Source organism: Anabrus simplex, chromosome 5 (genome assembly GCF_040414725.1).
Source record: "Anabrus simplex isolate iqAnaSimp1 chromosome 5, ASM4041472v1, whole genome shotgun sequence".
NCBI classification, from domain to species: Eukaryota; Metazoa; Arthropoda; class Insecta; order Orthoptera; family Tettigoniidae; genus Anabrus; species Anabrus simplex.
Genome location: NC_090269.1, coordinates 135,405,788 through 135,429,485, shown reverse-complemented (window position 1 = coordinate 135,429,485; position 23,698 = coordinate 135,405,788). Strand labels below are relative to the sequence as shown.

General features: G+C 38.7%; 1 protein-coding gene across 1 annotated transcript in view; it reads left to right on the top strand.

The window, feature by feature from the left end:
- LOC136874690 (cilia- and flagella-associated protein 410) overlaps positions 1-23,698 on the top strand; it is a 366,316-nt gene that overhangs the window by 198,131 nt on the left and 144,487 nt on the right. The window contains exons 3-4 of the mRNA XM_067148329.2: positions 8,769-8,936; positions 17,178-17,373. Of these exons, the coding sequence (XP_067004430.1) occupies positions 8,769-8,936; positions 17,178-17,373 (364 nt within the window). The remainder of the gene's footprint in view (positions 1-8,768; positions 8,937-17,177; positions 17,374-23,698) is intronic.

Sequence of the window (23,698 nt, the reverse complement as noted above, 5' to 3'; positions counted from 1 at the left end):
GACCAGCTTCTGCTGATGATGGGAGTGGCACTCTGAGTAAAACCTTGTCACCAAGTTCAAATTCATCCAATTTAGTCTTACAAAAATTATCATGTACAATCTTACCGTGTTATCCTTCTTAGGTATAATAACAAGTGGATTCAAATTATATTATAATCTAGCATAATGTCAATCTGCTCTTCCACAGCGCTAGCATATTTTAACGGAATGGGATATTTCGGTCCTACAAAAGTTGAGTTATCAAGAACATTAAATTTGTGTTCGTAAAGATGTGTTCTACCAGGCCGGTCACTAAAAACATCACTATGTGATATCAATAATTCACACAATTCGTCCCTCTGACTCTCCGCTAAATTACATTTCTCCACTGTCTCATACAATTCATCTCTAGAATCTCTCTGTATAGACACATGGCAGACATCAATATTTTTCCTAATATTAGGAATTTCACAAGGCCCTTCTATACTAGAACACACTTTATTCGCACTAATTTCTGACAAAACATCGTATGGTAAACTGACTTCCCTGCTACTCTTTCCCCAAATAAGATTGACATTACACAGATCAAAATTTAATTTAGCCTTGTGACACGTTAACCAGTCGGTACCTAAAATAACGGCATAAACTAAATTAGGCACAACTAAGCATGGTTGGAAAATACATTCTCCACTTATGCTAATGGGGACAGCTATTTGTTTATTCACTCTTTGAGACTTGTTTCCAACAGCTGTTACGATGAACGTATTCCTCACTGGAATTTCCGCTACCTCATACTTCTCTCTCAAAACTTCCTCATACAGCTTGGAATTTACACATGACTTCTCACTACCAGAGTCCAACAAAATCTTAACTTTTCTGCCCCATATCAGCAGTTCAATCGTCGGTATAACAGTAACACTACTTAAATTATCCTCATTACATAATATAAGATCACTTAACAAATCTTGCCTTATATCTAAATTTAAATTACACTTATAAAATTTATTGTCTACGATTAAGTCGTCACTTAAAACATTTGAATTATTGCTACTTAGGTCACAATCATGTTCACTTACAACTATAGGCTGGTCGACATTAACATACTTATCTACCTTATACGTGAACTCACCATTTACGGACTGTCTCAGTGACCTGTTTATACAGTCCGTTGCGCGTTTAAAGGACTTGGTTCGGTTACAACTTGTTGGTTACACACCTCAGTCGGCCTCCCCTGTTGCCTAGTTCCTCTAGCTTCATTATTATTATTATTATTATTATGGCCTGTATTCTCCCGCCTCCCAGCTTCTGGTTGATTACCATAATCACGCCTCCCACTCCTGAAATTTTACGAACTATTTTGATAATTTCTCTCCCTGTGGAAATTATTATTAGGTCTCTCCTGATATTCTCTTCTGTAGTTACGATTATTCATAGGCCTGTCCTGATTATTAGATTGGTTACCCCTTCCTTCTACATTGCTATTTAGTGTCCTACTATTATTCAAACTACTACCTAAAGCATCAAAACTTTCCAACAAAATCTCCATTTCCTTAATAGTCTCCACTCTTTGCATACAAACAGCTTCTCTTATTCTATCGGGATAGTGCTTAGCCATAAGTCTAACTATATCAGCCTCAGGTCCAATACATTCTAAATTTCTCCACACCAAAACATGAGCCAAAAAGTATTCAGTCATTCTAACACCCTCGTTAGAATTATACCTGCCAAACATTACTCTCTCTCTCTCTCTCTCTCTCTCTACTCTGAACACCTTCACTCCAAAATTTAGCCATGAATTTCTCCTTAAATTCAGTTAGACTAGACATCGAGCTTTTATATACTTGAAACCAAGACTTAGTCTCTCCTACGAAAGCATTAGATAAGATCTCCAATACAGTTTCCCAGCTAATAATATTGTCTCTTAATTGAACAGCAAATTTCTTCTCTACTACTCTCATAAATTCCATCGGGTTAAATTCTTTCCCAGAAAACTTAGGTAAATCATGATCTCTAGTGATTAAACCATTATTTACAATTATCTCACGTACATTCTTACTATCACGCACTTCTTGCTGGAGTACTCTCTGGCAACTCAGAAATTTTTCTTCCACTGTTTCCTCAGTCTTTTCTTGAATTTTTCTTAATTCCTCCTGCAACTTTTCTTCCGATTCTCTCACCTTCTGTGATAATGATTTTTGTTCACTCTCTAGATCACCTACTTCTCCAAGTTTTCTTTCCACATGTTCTACCCTACTAATACATTTCCTAGTTTCTTGCCCCACTGTATTGGTTATCTTTTCAAACCTTTCTTCTACTAACTCATTGATTTCTCCTTTATTAGACTCGATCTTGGCGCCTAATTTATCAATCTGTTTGATGCATGTCTCACTAATTTGCTCTATTTCCGTATGGAGATTGCTCCGACCCAATTCCATCTCAGCTCTGATGTCACTACACTCCCTATTTACCTTACTTTCTAAATTATTAATTTGCTTACTTATTTCTAACACCTTATGATCTATCTTATTACTAACATCATCAATCTTCTTATTAATACTATTTATGACATTACTCTGAGCTTCAATTTTCCCACTCATAATATTATTCTGAGATTCAATTTTCTCACTCATAATATTATTCTGAGATTCAATTTTCTCACTCATAATATTATTCTGAGATTCAATTTCTCACTCATAATATTATTCTGAGATTCAATTTTCTCACTAATGACCGCTTCAATTTTCTCACTCATAATAATATTCTGAGATTCAATTTTCTCACTAATGGCATTATTCTGCTCAGTCATTTTGGACATCTGCAAATTAAATAAACCCAGGTCAATCACCCCTTTACTTTGATCTTGCGTGACAGTGTTTTCCTCACTTTCTACTATTTTCTGACTTTCAGCAGGTCCCAACTTAGTCACCAACTTCCTATTTATGTTACCACCTTGGATTTCCTTGGACACAATAACCTCAGCCTCATCACCTGACTGCATATTGCTATCCTTGTCCATCTTCGGTTTCCTACTAATTTTTCGCGATCTCAAAGCTATTTCCCCTTGCACTTCCTTTGACATTACCCCTTAAATACAAACTTCAACAAAATGACCTTCCTAACATTACTCGGTGAATTTAACATGTGCGTACTCATTAAAAGAACTGATCCATGTATATTGCCATTCAGAAACACTTTTTCTGAACCTTTCGAGTCCCACGTTGCTGGCGACACGTTGTGGCTACTCCAACCACTACTCTTATACCTTCATATCTTTCACACAATATAAATAACATTTGTTTGAGCGCCAGTTGCTTTTTTAAGAAAAACAACAAAATTCGGTAGAGCATACCTCTTATATCAATTATCTCAAGGCGTGAGGTGATAAACTCACATATCTGGCAATATACAGGGATATGGATCAGGACAATATTAAATTACTGTTGCATTTCCACAATTGAGGATTGTACATGGAACTGGAATCACTTATTATAATTTTAAAAAAACTGAGTTTATGACTATAATTTACGTCACAATGAACAATCATTGACGTCTTTTAATTTAACAAAAAAAATATATCGTGAGATTTGCGGTACTAATAAAAGGAAAATTTAATCTAAAAAAAAAAAGCTATTGGCATGAACTTGAAGTGAGATGTGATATCGCCGCTGATTACATTCTTCTTCATGTTATGAATGCATAACATGTCTGATGCTTTAATTACCTGATGTCTGCATTCACCGCTGTTGAACTTGAAATTCTTGGGAAAACCTATGAGCTGAAGTCGGGAGCCGTCTGCTGTTATCTTCTTATATAACAAGGAGTTGGCCTACATACCACGTACGCGTGTAGGGAGCTCCAATGTAATTACGTCCACTCAATATATTATAAGAAATTTGAAAATATTATTGAAACATCTTGTGAAGTCCATCCTCACAAGAAGATGATGTTTCTTTATCTGCATAGTACCCGTCTCTGCTCGGATACAACCACCACTTGTAGACCTCCTCGATGATTACAAGACCCCTTGAAAACACAACTCTTAGCTCTGACCATCACACTAAGACCACTTCTTCCATTTGATACCTCTGACTGTTTCATATGATCTGCACAATATGATCTGAACGATATGATCTGAATAATATGAACTGAATAATATGATCTGAATACCTCTCCCCACCGTTGCATCAACTTATATAACCTCGCGATGATGACTCCTCTCCCTACTCACTGTTCATCCCTTCCACTTCCACATACAGTAGCTGGCGAATACTGACACTTGGTCGCAATCACGTGCCCACGCACTGATGTCATCAGTCAAGTGTTGTCTAAGCGTGCCCAAGCGGATGGAGGATGACTATGCTGAATGCGTCACCGGGAAACCTACTTGCACAGTTAAACATAGCCTCACCGGGCGAGTTGGCCGTGCGCGTAGAGGCGCGCGGCTGTGAGCTTGCATCCGGGAGATAGTCGGTTCGAATCCCATATGTTACGGTCTTTGTACTTGATAGTGTCTTTGCTTACTATCAACCTGCTAGAAATAGCGTTGTAATTGAGATTTGCTTTTAAGAAAGTGCCCTTGATCGGGACACTGGACAACAAGATATCAAAGTACCCAGAACTGACAGAACACAACCGCGCAGAGTGCCGAGAAGCGTGCAACGTGAGAATATTACAGTTCAATACATCGTGTCAACATTACCGTAAACAGTGCAATTTAGAGCTCTATACGTGTGCATAAACAAGTTAAAGGGCCGCTTCTCGGCACTCTGCGCGGTTGTGTTCTGTCAGTTCTGGGTACTTTGATATCTTGTTGTCCAGTGTCCCGATCAAGGGCACTTTCTTAAAAGCAAATCTCAATTACAACGCTATTTCTAGCAGGTTTCCCATTTTCACACCAGGCAAATGCTGGGGCTGTACCTTAATTAAGGCCACGGTCGCTTCCTTCCAACTCCTAGGCCTTTCCTATCCCATCGTCGCCATAAGACCTATCTGTGTCGGTGCGACGTAAAGCCCATAGCAAAAAAAAATAAATAAAAAAAATAAACATAGCCTCGATTGCAAAATACTATGCCAGTTCATCTAGCCAGAGTTACAAGCCACAGCATGACAATATGAAACCAACAAATCTCACTTACTACAATACAGAATAATTACAAACAAATTTCACTTAACCTATGATTAAATACAATAATATACGTGATACCTAATTATTACAGTCTAAATGATGAGAAACAGAATATATAAAATCTAATGAATCGGGTTAATAATAATAATAATAATAATAATAATAATAATAATAAATACTGAATGGAATCTGTAACCCTGTTGTACGGTTACATAATAGATAATAATGCATCATCCCAATAATTCAGGCTTTGTGAATTGGATCCACTGATTGTTTTTGTTTCACTATCATTTTTTCATAATTCGTTTTAGATTCTAGTTAGGGGTCGATGACCTAGTTGTTAGGCCCCTTTAAACAACAAACATCATCACCATCATCAACAAGCTTTACCAACATTTAGAGAGCGTAACATCAGCCTTGGGAAAGAGGAGACTTAACTTCTATGTTCACATAGCCAGAATGGACAACAAAAGACTGACCTCAAGAATCATCAACACCATTTCTAGAGGGAAGGGAAAACTGGTTTGAAGAGACCTAGAATTTTAAAAAATTGATTCCAAGGATATATTCAACAGGGATATATTTAGAATGTCGATCAGAACATCTGACACTCTCCAATCACTGACAGCTAAAACATTGCGTCTTGAAGTAGGGGTGAAGTGGACTCGGAAAAGGAAAGCAACCCACACCGCAAAGATGAAGGAATACTGGGCTCACCAGGAACCACGTGCTCCAAGGGGCCTCAGCAAAACAACAGCCATAATAATCATTGTTACCGTGTTTCCATGGCTCACAGTGGAATAGAAAGCGCCTGAGTTGAATGGGCAGACAAGCAATATTCAAAGTGTAAGTTAAACTAGCAAAATTCCAGAAATGTTATTTCTTTCTTTAATAGATTTTGGTTTCGTCACAGTAAGTTTACAATCCGAAGAGCAAGGTTGCTCAATAAACCCTTACAACTTAGAGACAGTACTGTAGCTCATCAGCTCGAGAAAACAAAATCAGAGCTAAAAAGCTCTGACACCAGTACAACAAGAGCCTATTGGCTCATAACAGGTACAATTATCAAGGGATTGAGCTACCATTTACATGAACATGACCATGATAAGAGTCAAATTGATTCATTGTCAATTCAAATAGAGTCTCGCCTTTAAAATTTGAGAAAGAGACCATGCCTCCATGATTACACTTTTTTAACATGGGTCACAACCCATTTCACAATTCTTTTACAAGATCAGCCCCACAATGAGCTATTGATACGGTCTTTCAAATTACATTAGTGATAGCAAAATCACCTATTAGGTTGAAGAACACACATCTAGCTTACCCTAATGTTACCCTTCAAGAAACTCATATACAGAGGCCAGACGCCTACACTACTTGGCCACAGCAAAACAATTTAGAAAAGGAAATCTTTACAATAGGCCAATAACTAATTAGAAAGGAGACCGACATCAAGCACTCCAAAATGAAAAGATGCAAACCCTAAGTGGGCTGATGGCCTGTTGAAGCAGAAGCTAATTCCGTACTGCAGGGTGTCTAAGTGCGAGAAACATTTAAGTCCGAAAAATGTTAAGTTCAATTTTAGTTACAAAATCTTAGTCACCCAATTTTATTTGAATGGGGGAAATACTAGGGTAACCACTTGTGCTCCCTTACATTCAACCAATTTCCTATAAGGGAAATAATTATTTAAGTCTGGAAGCCACCCTACATTTACGATGAGAAAAGAAAGCACTAACGGTTACATTTTAAATGGAAGGTGCGTAAATCTGCCCTACACTTAACATGCAGTTGAGTTCAATAAGGTAAAGTTTATTCCGCCATACCTTATTATTTGGAACTTCCTTCAGGCCGAAAGTCCCGCCTCCAGCGAATCCCCGAGGGGAACTCTGTCCCTTTCACTATGCGCACACAATCGCAACAGCGATGCAAGCTACTGAGGGTGAAAATGCCTCAGCTTATATAAAGAGAGAGCCTGAAACATCTAGATGTTTACAATCCAGTGATCAGATTGGACAGCTTCCATTAACCAAGAGAGACTGAGATAGGTGGGAAATATTAAATTCTAGCTTAGGAAAGGTGGATAGAATGGGAAAAGGTGGTAGAGGAAGTATGTGCAACTTTGGAACTAAAAACAATTCCAACAGCATGCTATCACTTTTACAAACATAGAGATACAAATTTTCTTTCGGGATTAATTAGGGTTTTGCCCTCAGGAGGTCTCTTATATATCGAACATTTTCCAACATCTCTTGCATCATTCTGTTGATAACTCATAATGTTGCTGATAAGGTTGATGTCAGGTAGTTCAGTTAAACTGGACAAAGAAAAGACTCATGTGCTGATTCTTGACGCAGAAATACAATAGCATTTCAGTCGGCCAGTAAACATGAGTAGGAGCAACAAGCGTGTTTAGATCTCGAGACAAGAAAAGCTGTATTGTGAAAGGGCTCTCAGTGAGAAAGGCTCCCTGAAAAATTAAATTGAGGGAAAACACAATTGTGAAGAATAACAATTTAAGTAAGTGGGAGGAAAATAGGATTCGAGGAATGAAAAGAAAGCAGGAGTCAGTTTTCACAGAGGAGAACATTACGATTGAAATGTGTCCGAGCAAAGAAACTGAAAGAGTTGGCCAATGTTGAAAAAAGAAAGGTGCGAAAAATCGCAAATGATTTGAAAGTTGAGATTAATTGAATAAAGAATCTGTGTGTCATGCTGAGTCATATTCACTTTTCGAGAATATCCCAGTGAAGAAAAATGTATTTAATTTGTACACCCAGCTGAATTATTACTTCCCGAAGCTGTAACGAATGTAAAGACTGTAAAGTTACTTGAAATATCTCCCAGGAAAATATTTAGTTAGACATTATTTAGAGTAATCAAAATAAAGATGTGTGCTTATAGTTAACCCTTTCAGACCGAGTACGCACAATTGTGCGGGTTCGTATTTTAGTTATCCCTGACCGTATTTGATGTTTTTTCGGCGCTACACCGGACTGCAGTGATTGTGCAGGACACGTGGCGTGTATTTCAATTGATTTTAGTATGCGCTTGACCGCCAGGGCGAAGGAAGAAGAGTTTAAAAAGCACAGTTGATCGGCGAGATGGCAGGAAGCAGTAGTGCCGAAAGTAAGTATTTATTTACTGCGTTTATATTAATCCAGAAGCTTTACTGAATACCGGAATATATTCAATGAAGTGTGTACATTGGTTAGTGAACGTAAATTTTGAAGCTACACTATCGTACGTGATACGAGGTTTTGAATTTTGATACGCACAATTGTGAGGGTCCTGTTTTTCGGATGTTAGTTTTTATTTTGTAAAATAAACTATTAATATGTGTATTGAGGAGCATTTTAGTCAGTTCTTGACGTACAAACAAAAATTCACACCTCCAGTTTTCTTTCAGGTCTGAAAGGGTTATGGTGGATGCTCAATTAATTTCTGCAACCTTGTTTTAGCAGACACCTCTCGTAATGGACACTTTTCCATGGAACTTATGTTGTCCGCAGAAGAGAGGTTCGACTGTAATAATATTGTGGATAATATTCTTTTTAAACTTCTAGAACTTGCAGAAGAATGTAATGTAATCTATCTGCAAGTTCTTCCTTCCAGCAATGAAATTCAATCTCCTCACTTATTTTGATTTGCCTTGTTGCAGTGTTAATAAAATAGACAACCTGTCGGACTTCCAGTTCTGCCGCAATCTCCAGGAGCTATATGTTCGTAAGAATGAAATCAGAGACTTGAACCAAGTGTGCTACCTTCAAGACCTTCCGCAGCTTAAGAACTTGTGGCTGGGTGAGAATCCTTGTGCTGAAAATGATCAGTAAGTATAGATCTACTTGACTCCTTATAACTAATAAATTCATCTTCTAGAGATAATTTTTGTTAAGTATTTTTAAATACTTGGGTAAAAAAAATTAACAGGAGAGAATTTTATGTATTAGGAAACGGTGGAGAGCAGTGACATGTAAGCATGCATAGATAGGGTAGGCATACACATAAGAGACATGGATGGCTCCACAATTTTAGGCAATTGGATTTGATTATCCCCCAAAGCCGATGCCCACCTCCAAGGATAACTGGAGGAAGGCGTTTACTGCTAGCCCATCCAATTGGTTGACTGCCAGATTTCCCTGTCCCCAGACCCCATAACGAACTAAATCAAGTTCCCTTCATAACCACATATCCTGGTATTAAAAAAATAAAAATATTGAAAGGCATTCAGTCCTCTCTCACCCTCCCCCAACACCTGTGATCTTTTTTAAAAAATCTCCTTTGTCATAAAGACCCACCAAATCTTAAACATTCTCATTTGTTTATGAACCACATCAACCCCTACCCTAATTTGGCTTTTCCCCTGGTGAACACACCACTGCAAGACCTGCCGTCTACATATACCCAGCACTACTTTTATCAGTAACATCACCAGAATGTTTTTCTCATCACAAACTCATAATGATTGCACTTCATCCAACATCATCTACCAACTTCAGTGTAGAATCAACCAAGCTTTCTATATTAGCCTAACTACTGACACACTGGACTTCGTTTCCCCATTCATATCTATCTCCATCACATCACATTTGATGATTGTTTCACAGTTAATGAAAAAAAATCAATCACAGTTAATGTTCTTAAACATTTACCCACCCTTCTGCCCTTACAGATTCTGAAGTTGATGCTCAGGTCTAGGAAAGCACTGACTTAACATTGTAAAATTAGTATTCAATATTTTCCCATCCGTACGCCACACCTGTGATATCTTTCTCCAAAAATCCCCTTGGTCCCATTCAGGCACCCATCAAACCTTGAAACATTCTCACTCGCTCTGAACCACACCAACTCCTAACCCCTTCTTCCTCTTTACCCAGTGAACACAACCGCTCCTTTTTCTGTATTTTTGTCTCGCCTAACCCCTCCTTACTTATATCTCGCAACAGCATCTACGTGTCAACAATGACCACTACTGTTCCTATTGTATCCTCCAGTGATAAAGGATGCAGCAAACATTTTGAATCCTTGACTTTCTTTCATGTGTACTCCATTCACATGCTCTTACACTGTAAATCACTGCTCTCATTCGTATTTCCTATGTAGTGGAAACCCTCTTTAACTTGCCTGCTCAGGATCAGTCCTTGGGTAAGACAATGAAATGCTCAATACTAATACCGACAATACTAAAATAAGCAGTGCGTGCCGTGAACATGGTTGGTATTGAGCAGTACTGGGCCGCGATTGGGAGGTGGCAATTGAAGCAGAGGGAGGAGGCCAAGAATGGACTGGTAATAAGAAAAGAGGTAAAAATGGGTGAAACAGTATTGGTAGTAACAGTGTTAGCTGTGCTTCTGGTTAATTGGAGGGGGGGGAATTAAACCCAGGCCCGAATACCAGTGGCAAATTCAGCGTGGAAGATTTGACATTACTTAAGGTGTTAGTGAGTGAAGTGATACAAGAAAATTGTCTATGGGATAAGATGCAAGAAATAAAGGACTTGATCGAAGAGCATAGAAAGGAGATAGGGAACATGAAGAAATGGTTAGAAACGAAGACTGAGGAATCGAACAATAGAGTGTGCAACAATGAGAAAGAAATGGTTATTAATTTCAATATTACACATTATTTTGAAACATATTAGGCTTATAAACAGACTAAAAACGGCATCCATTTTTATAAACAATAAGAAATAAGTTGCATCTTGTCTGCGAGTAGAGTGGAGTAGGAGGCAGTGAGAAACTGAAAGCAATGTTATTCACCGGGTGGGCTGGTATTCCGATGGCTGTTTAAGAGGGTGTCCACTGTACAAACAGGGTGTGATTGAAATAAGGTACATCCATTTAACATGTGATAGGTACTCGAAGCAACCTCATCATCATCATCATCATTTCCTCTTATCCAGCTCCTGTCGGGTCAGGGTATTTATGGCACTTCTCCATCTTCCTCTTTCCTTCCACCATTCTTCTTCCATGATCTTGTCCCAGTCTAAATTTCATCCTCTTATGCTGCTCTTCACTGATTCAATCCACCTTGCACTTTGCCTCCAGCATCTGTCTTGGAATTCTATTCTCCTCCATCCTCTTTACATGTTTCAAACCATTTTCTTTTATTCTTTTCAACTCTGTCGCTTAGCTTTCCTATCCCACCGAGCTCGATAGCTGCAGTCGCTTAAGTGCGGCCAGTATCCGTTATTCGGGAGATAGTAGGTTCGAACCCCTGAAGACGGTTTTCCGTGGTTTCCCATTTTCACACCACACAAATGCTGGGGCTGTACCTTAAGGCCACGGCCGCTTCCGCCCCACTCCTAGCCCTTTCCTCTCCCATCGTCGCCATAAGACATATCTGTGTCGGTGCGACGTAAAGCAACTAGCAAGACTTTCCTATCCCAACTTACTTCCTAACATCTTCATTTCTCACTCTGTCTTTCCTATCATACTTCTTAGGAATTTAATCTCACTGGCTTGAATTCTACTCTCTTGCCTGCTCGTCAAAGTTCAAGTTTCAGCTGCATAAGTCAGTAGCATACATAGAACATTTTGTACATTATCTCTTTACCTTTCCTTGGCACTTCTTTACTCCAAACAAGTTTTCTTACACTTTGGTAGAATGCATTACTCTGCTGCACCCTCCTGCTAATCTCCATGTCCACCCTAGCATTTTGCATTAATTCACTTCCTAGGTATTTAAAGCTGTCCACAATTTCCAGACTCTGACTTCCAATTTTCACAGCACCCCTTCCTTGCCTTTCGCCTCTCGATATCACCATAGTCTTGCTTTTCTCTGTACTGATTTTCATGCCATACTTCTCAGTTTTTTCATTCAGTACACCTAGTTGTTAATGCACTTCTTTGTCCTCCTTTCCGCAAATCAAATCATCTGCAAATAGCAGTATCTTCATCTCTCTATCTCCATAGGCTTCCTTTGTTTCTTTTACGATTTTGTCCATGACCATAATAAACAAAAGAAGTGACAGCACACTCCCCTGTCTTAGTCCAGTTTTATTCCTAAACCATTCTGTCTTTCCAACTGGGGTCAGTTCCCTGCTAATACAGTTGTTGTACATTGCTTGCACCATTTCTAAATTTCTCTTAAGAGTCCCTTTTTAACCATGGTTTCCCCACACCTTCCCTCTGGGGACACTATGGTATGTCTTTTCTATATCTACGAAAGTCATGACCAGATCCTTCCCATATTCCCAGTTCTTTTCCATCAGCTGTCTCATGCTAAAGATTGGGTCTACTGTAGATCTTCCACTCTTGAAGCCACATTGTTCCTCTTGTAACTCTCCTTCAATCTTTCTTCTCATTCTTCTTTCTGATATCCTTTTCAGTATTTTAACTACCTGTGATATAAGTGTGCTTCCTCTATAGTTACCACAAACTTTCTTGTCCCCTTTCTTAAACACTGGTATTATCCCTTTTTTTGCACTCTTCTGCTACACATTTGTTTCCTCATACACTTTAGTTGTCGTACAACCATTGTATACCAACAGGTCCAGCAGCCTTCATCATTTCCACACTGATTTCATCCATCCCTGTTGCTTTTCCCATCTTCATCTTTTGTACCGCTAACTCCACCTCCAGCATTGTTATATCATCTTCTGTTGTTGAGTCCTCACACTGTACTGCTCCTATCTCCCCTGTACAGTTGTTCACATTCAATAGCTTATCAAAATACTCCTTCCATCGTCTCTTTATCTCTCTGGGGGCGTTAAAAGTTCCCAATCTTCCTTTTTCACTAGCTTCGTGATAACTCTTTCTGTCCTCTTACGTCTTATAAGTCCATCCGCCACTTAATTCCGCTTCCATTTTTTGTGTAAATTCTTCCCAACTCTTCTTCTTTTCTTTTCCTACCACCTTCTTATATATCTGCTTGCAGTTGAGATACTTCCTTTTGCTTTTTTCTGTTTGGTCTCGTTTCCATTCTCACCAGGCTGTCTTCTTTTCTTTCTTCACTTCCCCATTCCACCACGGTGTTTCCTTTTCTTTCACTCTTGTAGATGTCCTACCACATGCACTCTCTGCTGCACTAACAAATGCCTTTTCAAAATTGGTCCACTCCTCTTCTACATTTTCCACTTCAGTAACTGAAATTTGTTGCTTCAATCTCTCCTGAAAATTTTCCTGTACATTTTTGTCTTTCAATTTCCATACTTCTATTCTGCTTTCTCTTATCTCTTTTAGTTTTTCCATTTTTCCCCGCCATAATTTTGCCACGACAACTCTATGGTCCCAATAAAATAAATCTCCTGGTAAAGCTGTCACATCTATCAACTTCTTGCGATTTGTCCTTTCCACCAAAAAGTGGTCAATTTATTTGTTTAGCTTAATTGAACTTTAATATAAAGGTCGATCAAATATAAAAGGGATTTTTGTTCTTGAACATCAATAGTTGGTAGGACTGGCCCCGCACTTCTGCTATGCTTAGGCGGGACCGTTAGGAGTGGGGAGAGCGTGCTGTTAGATATTTCCAGCAGTTTTGTCAGTAACGCTCACGATGTCGGAACAACAGGTGCACCCCTCCATTGCGCAATGCATAATAATAAAATTTCTTGCTCGTGAAGGAGTAAAAGCGGAAAATTCTAAATTCCCATGGAGGGAAATGACAAATTGCAGGAAGTTGATGGATGTGACAACTTTACCAGGATGCATTTTATTGGGACCATAGAGTTGTCGTGGCAAAATTATGGCGGGGGAAAAATGGAAAAAACTAAAAGAGATAAGAGAAAGCAGAATACAGGTATGGAATTTTTCACCAATAGAGCATGCTGTTATCAGACCGTGCCTCTTATAAGGGCTTCTGATAAGTTCACCTGCATACACCCAGCGTCTGGGTAGGGTCTGACACATCGCACTCTAATGAGTCTAGTGTCAGGCCAAGACGAAATGCTGGTTAATAGAGCAAACGCCTGAAAAGCTTTACATCTGAAGGAGTTAAAGTGGCGGAAATTTGCCAGAGATTGACTGCACAGTTTGGTGATCAAACATTGTCAAGGACGCGTGTGTTGCCTGGCATAAACAGTTTGAGGAAGGGCGAGAACATGTGGAAAATCAGCAACATGATCGCCATCCTCAGACCAGCATTACAGACAAAAACATTTGTGCGGTTAAGGACATTATTGATAACGATCGACAGGCAAAAGAATCAGAAATTGCAGAAGAAGTCTCATCCAGTTATGGGAGCTGTCAAGCAATCATCACAAATGACCTACAGTTCCGTAAAATGTGTTCCAAATGGGTCCCTCGCCTTTTGATCAAAAAAGTGAAGTTGGGACTTTTGGAGATCTGTCAGAGGCTTACAGCAAGGTTTGCAGAAGAAGGTGATGCATTTTTGAGTTGGATTGTCACCTGCAACGAAACATGTGTCCAGCACTACACTCCTGAATCGAAACAAGCCAGTAAGGAGTGGCAGAATAAAGGGGAGGCAGCACTAGTGAAATCCAAGACTACTGTCAGCTGGCAAGGTTCTTGCAACTGGTTTTTTGATTGGCAAGGCATTTTGCTGATTGACATTTGCATGAGTGACGCACAATCAATGCTGCTTACTACTGCAAGCTGTTGAACAAGGCGAGAGTTACATATCGCCGCAAAAGAAGAGACCAACCGATTCGACTGGTCATCCTCCTCCACAACAATGCGTTGGCCCCATACTGCAGGTCTGTCTCCAAGCTACAGGAAATGCACTGCACTACACTTGTTGATCCTCCTTACAGCCCTGACTTATCGCCCTGCGATTTCCATTTGTTGGGACCGTTTAAAGAAGCTCTAGGAGGGCAACGATTTGAAAATGATGAGAGTGTGGAAGACTTCGTGCGCAACTGGCTGGTGACACGACCCTGATCTTTTTACGATGAGGGTATCAAAAAGCTGCCCATACGCAGGGACAAATGCATTTCCAAAGCAGGAAACTATGTGGAAAAATAAATTGTAATTGCCTTGTGATTTTCAATAAATCAATTTAAATAAAAAACTAAAATACTGTTTATATTTGATCCCCTCTCTTATTGAATAGAATTTGTTGTAGTTGTTGTTTTAAGTCCGTATATAATTCCATATTCAATAAAAATAACTAAATATATTCATTGCCAGAAAGAAACATCCAACTTCCTCAAGGACTATGTTCGTGGCACCAGGGTATAATATGTGCACACTGAGCGGTGGTTGTGTTGGTGATTTGTTCGTCACGGACATCAGTGATCAGGTGTCACTCAGGAGGCCTGTCCATGCGTGCTCTGTTTTGACTGCAGGCAGTAACTGCTGAGGCTATAGGTGAACAGTGTTTGCAACATTCATTCTAGGGTACAACTATGCCCCACTGATGAGTATGTGCTCCTGTTGAACAATTGCAGCCATTTGAATGGGGCCGCTTTCTGGGCCCGCAGGAAGCTGGATGGACGTATCAATGGATTGCTGCACATGTTGGGCATAATGTGAAGTGGTGTGTTGCTGCTTTCAGCAGTGGTCTGTGGAACATTCCTACATCTGTAGACCAGGCTCCGGTCGTCCGCTTAGTACAACGCATGTCAAGATCGACGCACTATGCGAGCAGTGGTGGCTGACCATACGTCATCCAGGAATGAAATCCAGTTACATGTTTGCACCTGCTTTATCTCTAAGAACCACTGGGAACCGTCTATTTGCAGCAAGATTACAATCATGTGTGTCTCTGGCCAGGCTATCACTGACATCACGACACTGCCAAGCATGGCTACTCTGGTGTTGTGAAAGAGGCAACTGGAGAGGGGAATGGTGTTCTGTTGTCCTCGGTGATGAGAATAGTTCTTGTCTCTATGCAAGTGATGGACATACATGTGTACGGCGTAGACCTGGCGAGTGGCCTATTCCAGGGTGCATTTGCCCACGACACCCAGGCTTCATGGTGTGGAGGGCCATCAGTTACAACTCGCGGTCATAGTTGGTATTTCTGCAGGGTAATGTAACCAGTGCCCGCTGGGTTGTCCCCATGCTAGTGCAATTTCTTTGACAGGAAGGTGATGTGCTTTTTCAGCAGGACAGCGCATGTTCATATACAGCTGCTGCGATGTAACATGCTCTGCGTGGTATACAATTGCCCTGGACCGTAAGATCAGCAGATCTCTCACCAATTGAACGTGTATGGGACATGAAGAAGCGGGAACTTACACGTTCTCCAGAACCTGCAAGAACCCCTGCCGAATTTCACAAAAAAATGCAGGATGCTTGGGACAATCTATCGCAGGATACCATTTGGCACCATTATGATTGTTTGCATGCACAAATACACGCCTGTATTGCCGCCAGAGGGAGAGGGGGGTGTACACTGTAATGCAACTGTTCGGGCACCCTTTACTATTACGTGTGTGTCATTTGGTAAGAGTTTGTAATCCTATACTCCTGCAATGATGATGAACCTGTCACATTGCTTGTGAATAAAATGACCTTGTCCTTGAGGGTGTTGCATGTTTATTTTCCCAGCAGTGTATATACATAATTATTAGTACATACAAATCTGTTCCCTGATTATGAACTAGAATGAAAATTTGATTTTTCAGTTGACCATAAATAATTTCCTCTGCTGTAGATTAGAGAGCTAATTTTGAAATTGATGAAGAGAATTTTGTATGACCAGAGTTTATTGCCGACTTAGCTTAGTGGCTGATCTGCTGCTCATCAGTCAATCGGTAAATCAATTGACATAATCAGGTAATAGATTATCTGATGGACTGAGGAACTGCACAGGTTTCAATTGAATCCATGTCTTGGCAGTCAACTAGTGTCATACTGAATTATTGCTTTCTCTGTCAGATTTTATGTAACTTAGCCTGGTTTAATGTGGAGTTTGCTTGCAGTACTTTTCTTACTGTAGTTTTAATCCTGTTCACTGCTTGTGTTATTTAAAAATGAAATGTTTGTGTTGCTCATTATTGTACTTCTTTGACATGAGAATAATGAAAATTCTCATAACTGCAAACTTTCTTTTGGTTCTTTGTGTACAGAAATACACGATTCATGAAGGACTTTGTAGAAAAGAAACAGCATCCCATCTTTTTCTCTGTGTTGATTATGAAATTAGCACACTTGTCACATTTCAGATATCGACCAACTGTTTTACGAGCTCTTCCCCGATTAAAGATGCTGGATAATGTGACAGTTCAGCCTCAAGAAGTTGAAGATGCCATGAGGCGAGGAACAGAACTTATTCACCCTGAAGAAATGCAAGATGCATCTTCTGAGCAGCAGTGGCTCTCTGAGTCGAGTAGTCCTGCCCAGTCACCTTCCAGACAAGAGGTGAGTCTTAAATATAAACTAACATTAATGTTGCTGTGGACTTGTATTTGCGAGATAATGGATTTGAAACCTACTGTTGGCAGCCCTGAAGATAGTTTCTTTTATGGTGTCCCATTTTTGCACCAGGCAAATGCTGGGGCTGTACCTTAAGGCCACAGTCACTTCCTTGTCCTATTTCATTGCCGCCATAAGACCCGTCTGAGTTGTGGGGAAGAAAAAAAAAACGAAACCAGACAAAACCAGTGTACATCAAACCGGTATTTACAATAATAAGAATGCCAATAAGATCTCGATAATAATTATGGACTAACATATACGTATAATCAGGTTAAAAAATTTGTTTTATATTCGACGTTGCTGAAATGTAAATATTATATGCCAGAAAACTGAATCTTAATGAGGCTTATTATAGTTCTGGTTTCATTATGTTACAGGTTCTCTACCAATCAGAGTTCAGATTTTCGTTATGATACAGGTTCTTCACCAATCAGAGTTCTTATTTTCATTATGATACAACTGTTTGACCAATTAGGTAAGGATAGCATTGCACCTACGCTCAACGCACTAGCTTCGCACTTGTTTCCAAAATCGAACATGTCGGACACACATATTAACATTAGTGCACCTTCTACTTCCAATATTCCACGACCACACGGCACATTCCCGCAAATTCACTTCACCAACTGTACAATAAACAATCTGTATTTGAAATAAAGCTAGGTTATGATAACCTTTTATCAAAGCTTTGAAAACGTATTACATTGTCAAGGTCTCTTGACTCGCGGAAAATCAATAACCCAGCATATGCGCTCTGTTCAGTAAATTTACCTGTCAAGCGACATCTCGACAGAAATTCATAAATATTTTAAAAATAAGAGTTATAATTATCGTTGAGCATAAGCAAGTTGCCTATGATGGCAATAATTGAGACACAAGTATGTTTATAAAACGAGTGAAGAGAGTTTTATAATTTCCATACGAATGTACTATTTTAACATCACACTGACATAGATAGGTCTTATGGTGACATTGTTACAGGAAAGGGTTAGGAGGCGACCATGGCCTTGATAAAGGTACAGCCCTAACATTTGCCTGGTGTGAAAATAGTAAAACACGGAACCTCTTCGGGGCTGCCGATAGTGGGGCTTTGAACCCACCCTCTCCTGAATGCAAGCTGACAGCTGTATGACCCAAACCACGCAGCCACTTGCTCAGTTTATTCTTTCATCTTCTTACTGTCATCGTCATCATCTTCATCATCAACAGTGAAGCAATAAAATACACATAGTACATAAATAGTCGAATTCAAGAACACACATAGCATATTGCACCAGAAATAGGTCTTCCTGAAAGAAAAAAAAGGGTATATGACAAAGCCAGCAGTTTGATAAATGCTTCATGGTTTCATATGGAGATTGCATTTTGATCTTCGGACTCCTGTATGTAGCTGGTTGCACAAGACCTCCAGGTACACTACTTATCTCGGTACCCAGGCGAGAGTCTATTTGATAGTTGAGGATAGTGATATTTGCCAGTTGCTCATAACGTCAACATTTCAGTTCTTGCTTTAGCTGGAATGCTATAGAAGACGGTATCTGGACTTGGGTGAATTGTTTATTTCGATAGTAGTACATCTGTTAAGACCAGATCCTCAAAATTTAGCCAACATCTCAGGTGCATTGAAACTGATTGGTCATTAGTATTAAGAGGAGGGGTTAGGACACTTGTCTTGTGGCCATGCTATTCTTGGAAGGCCACTTTTTAAAATTTTTTAAATTAAACTTCCAAGTTTGGTGAGTCTTTAGTCCCTGGTAAGCTAATAGGTCTTCTGCATCAGTACACAATGGTTGACAGTATCATAGGTAAATACTGAATCATGTAACAACACCTGTTTCCTGTTTTGTACCATTCTGTGTATGTATTGAGTGAGGTTGAGAATCTGTGTTGTGAGTATTTTTGTTGCCTGAAACCTGTTTGTTATAGCATTAGAAGTAGATAAATGGCATGATTCAAATAATTCATCTGCATTCTTTCAAAATTTGTTCAAATGATGCAATAAGAATTCAGGTCTGTAATCTTTGTCACCTATTCAGTTGGGTTTCATGTCTCTCTGATGCGATTTCCTTCAGGTTTTGGAAAATGGAAGGTTCTTAGCCAGTTATTGGCAAGTTCAAAGATACAGTACATATTCCCTTACTTCCTTACTTGTTATATCCTGCTGTCTCATCATTTTTTGCAACTATCAGTGGCTGTACTCAATTCAGTATACTAAATGGCTGTACAGGTTCATTACTGGTACTTTATAACATTTTTTAAACATATACTTCCTACAAAAGTCTGTCTGTAGTAGTTGGTAGACTAATATATTGACTTTAATGTTTATGTATCCTCCTTCAGTTGTTGCATCACTACTGAGATTTTTAAGAAAATGTAAGCTCTCTAGCTATTCCAGCTAAATCTCTTTCCTCCATCAGTATCACCTAAGCTTACATTTAGATGATTGCTGAGGTCTTTTCCAGCTTGCAGTGTTTCATTTATGAAAAGGACTATCAAAATAATTCTTCAGTTGGTTTTCATTTTCAGATGACAGCTTTTATGATATAATACACAGCCTTGAACGATAGTAATTAATGGCTAGTACTTTACAGCATATCTCTGTATATACAAATTTTTTTTTTTTTTTTAATTCTCAGTTGTTTCACTGTTTTCTGTCTTTTTTCTGGGTATTTCCATCCCATCTTAAATGTATAATTTTCCAATGGTTCTTATTTGTCTGACTTTTTTCTCATCTAACTTTTCTTCTTCATCTTCTTCTGTACTGCTTCCTTTTGTCAAGTGTGCAACGGTTCTTCTTATTTTCCTTCATTCACCGTTGTTTTGTTTCAAAATTCTACCTTTGTATGTAAAAATGTGTGGAATTGTGAATCCATATTTTAGAAAATCCCTTGCTTCATTGCTGTTTGGTTGAGATACTAGTTTGCTCTCTCTAAATTTCTGACCAGTATGTGTATTTGCAATAATCACCCTGTACTCTCTAGGTGCCTTTGATTATAATTAAATTAAGATTGCATGTTTTTTTGTTTTTCTTCCATGTATGCTGTTCTCAGAACAGCAAGTATCTAGGTTTGTTTTTACTGTTGCTAACCTCCTTCTACGGGATTATCCAATGAACTACTGAGGGAACTGCATCAACCAAAAAGCCTCTGCTCACAGCCATTCTCATCACACAGGAGCCTAGTGGTAGCAACACTAGAGTGACAGACAATAAATTCTAATGCACTTAAGTCCTACACTCATCCAGGTCCTGCAGGGATGCTTCCTTCATTTTCCATACATTTCTTGCATCTGTTTGTGATGTTGTTTATTGAGCATCTTAATTCTCTTTGAGAAATAAAATGGATCTGTAGGCGGAAATTGTCTTTCAATTTGTCGAAAGAGTGCAAATTTATCTTTTGAACTTTATCATTGAAGGAATCTTTGGCTGCATGAGACGTTGTAGAATCCTGCTGGGAAAAATAAAATAAATGCTAAACCTTTTTAGGTGAATTTACCATGTGGTATGCATTATCATAAAGATTTTCTTCCATGAGCAGTGTACATTGTCTTCTTTACTGGTTATCATGAACACTTCCTGTTGCACTAAATTCATTAACTTAGGGTATTTATGAAGAACATTATGACTTCCAAAACTCGAACACCTGGGAATTTCTCTTCAAATTATCTTCTGACAGCATGAGCAGACTCTGTAAATAAACACTCATTGTGGAACAGGATAATTTGACTTTTTAGTTGCCACTTTGTATTCTTAGCAGATAATAAAGATCATGGTGATTATTCGACACATACAACTAGGCAACCATCTCCTTAGCAAACATTACTCTAGGATTAGAACATTTCTTTCACTATTCCAATGACTGACTGACTGACATGAGAAGCAAGGCAGACGTAGCAGTTTCGTTAACCTTTCCTGCTGTTAGTTGGCCTTGAGCAAGTTCCTATGGTGGCCTGGCCATCAGATGATTGGATGACCATTCCAATAAGAGTCCATAGATGGGTCTAAAATTTTTAATGAAGATCTAGAAATATTTATTTCCTTGGTCATATTAATCTATTTAGTCCATTAGTCTTGTCTTTCAGCAGATTCATATTTCCATTCTGTGCCATGATACAATTCTGAAATTACCATTTTCATAATATTTGTTTTCTCTTTCATTGTATTTTATGAGCTAGTTACACAGTTTTTCAACAATGTAACATCCACGTTTGAAAGCTTTCTAGTCTTGTTACCTCTCCATGTACATTAGTTTTTAAATGTTGGAGCCTTCTGTGGTTGTTTTTCAGCCTGATTAAGATGGTACTGGTATCTTCTAGTACTTCAGATATATTTATGAAAATTCGTGTAGTGCAGGTAGTCTTAAATTGTTATTGTGTTTAAAGTTTTCTTTCATATTATCCATAATAGCCTATATATTATTTTTATAATTTTTCTCATTATTTTAACAAGAGAAAAATATTCTTGTATATAATTATGTATTTTGAACTGAGGTGAAGGATTTTTCTTCCAAACTTTACTCTATGTAGCTATTTCATGAACATTGGAATCCACCTGTAGGAGAGAAAAATTTGTACAAATGTGTATACTTGTGTAAATTCTAATACTTTTGACTGGAAAGTGGGGGTTAATATATACTGTTATTACTGTATGTTCAATTATTGCATGATTGTGTCTAATAGGAAGCACATTCTTTCCCACTAGTATCTTATGTAACATGATATAATACCAGTAGTCAGTAGTTCAAAATAAGTACAAGCTGTGTTTCAAATTCTGTTTTTATTGCTTTATGGGGAGAAAACCAGGATATTGTATAGTTTTTAATTGTCTGTTTCATATTTGTATGAAATATTAAAATTCATGTTGTAAGAAACTGGGAAGAAAATTTCTTTGATGCAAAATAGTTTCATTGACAACATGGATTTAAATGGTTATAATTCATGGTTCATAGTTATATATTCATTTGTTTTTTTAGTATGCATTTATATCCTATTTTCATTTTAAGTTCCTGTTCAAGAAAATACTACAAGGACAGTGCATTTTGTACAATGTGAGTGTATTTCAGGAATACATTCGTCAAATGGAGACATCATTCTACGATGAATACGATGACCCTCCGGATCGAACTGCACAGACACCTAGTTCTGGCCGTCAGGTGAGGGTTGCGACCTCACCTCTGTTTGCTGTGTTGCATTGTCCTTTAATAAGCCTCTTGCTAGCTTTTTCAGTATGCTGCATGGATGTTTAAGAGCTTTGGCTATGTTGGGCAAGCTTGAAAATGTGTAGGATGCTAGCTTCTTCATAAATAATATTACGAATCATGTTATATTATGTACATGCATACAAAGTGTCTCTGAATTACAACCTCTTGTAACTCCAACAATTGAGGGTGTTTAAAGTGATTTCTATGCTCTTTCGTAGCTGGCTTATAATGTGATCCTTTTTGGGGATACACCCTTTTCATTTCCAGTTTCTCATTGATTACTTTTAATATTCTCCATTTGAGATTGTGAACAATATTCACCTAGGGAATAGCATATGTGACAAAAATTGTTAGGCTGCATCCTGTTCTTTCTTGCCATCATCCAAAAAATTGACTGACCTCCTTAGATGTTTGGAAGGATCTAGTGAGACTTCAGTGAGGGAGAACTGTTGCACTGAGATATTCACATGTATTTCACGAAGTTCAAATTGTCAATGGCAGAATGCAGGTAATAAAAGTGACAAGTTTCACTTAGAACTATTTGTTCTGAAAGCATTGAAATGCTCTGTTTCATTGTCAAAGTGAATTAATTCATTATTTATTATTTTGTTTAGGCTCTTTGGATCATGTGATTCCTAACTCTGGTGAGCTTTATTTATTTTAGGAAAGAGGCTTGCAGATTATAATTTAATTCTGGCCCATGGTGTGTGGGTACATGTCGGTCTCTTACCCAGATTGTTTAATTCACAAACAGTTCAAAGAATTAAATTCTAGACTGTGGGCTGTCCAGAGGAGTGCAACAGGCTTTGGCAGCCGGCACAGTTTCTATCCTCACCGCTAGATGGGGCTTCATTCATTCCATTCCTGACCTGGTCGATTGACTGAAATAGGCTGTGGGTTTTCATTTTCATTGAGGGCTACAATGGGGTTCACTCAGCCTTGAGAAACCAATTTAGGAGCTGCTTGATACGAGAGATGGTGTACCCGGTCACAGAAGCCTAACATGTCCGTCGCTTATTGTTTACATCTTCCCCTAATCTGATGCCATACTTCAATTGCAACTACCTGTA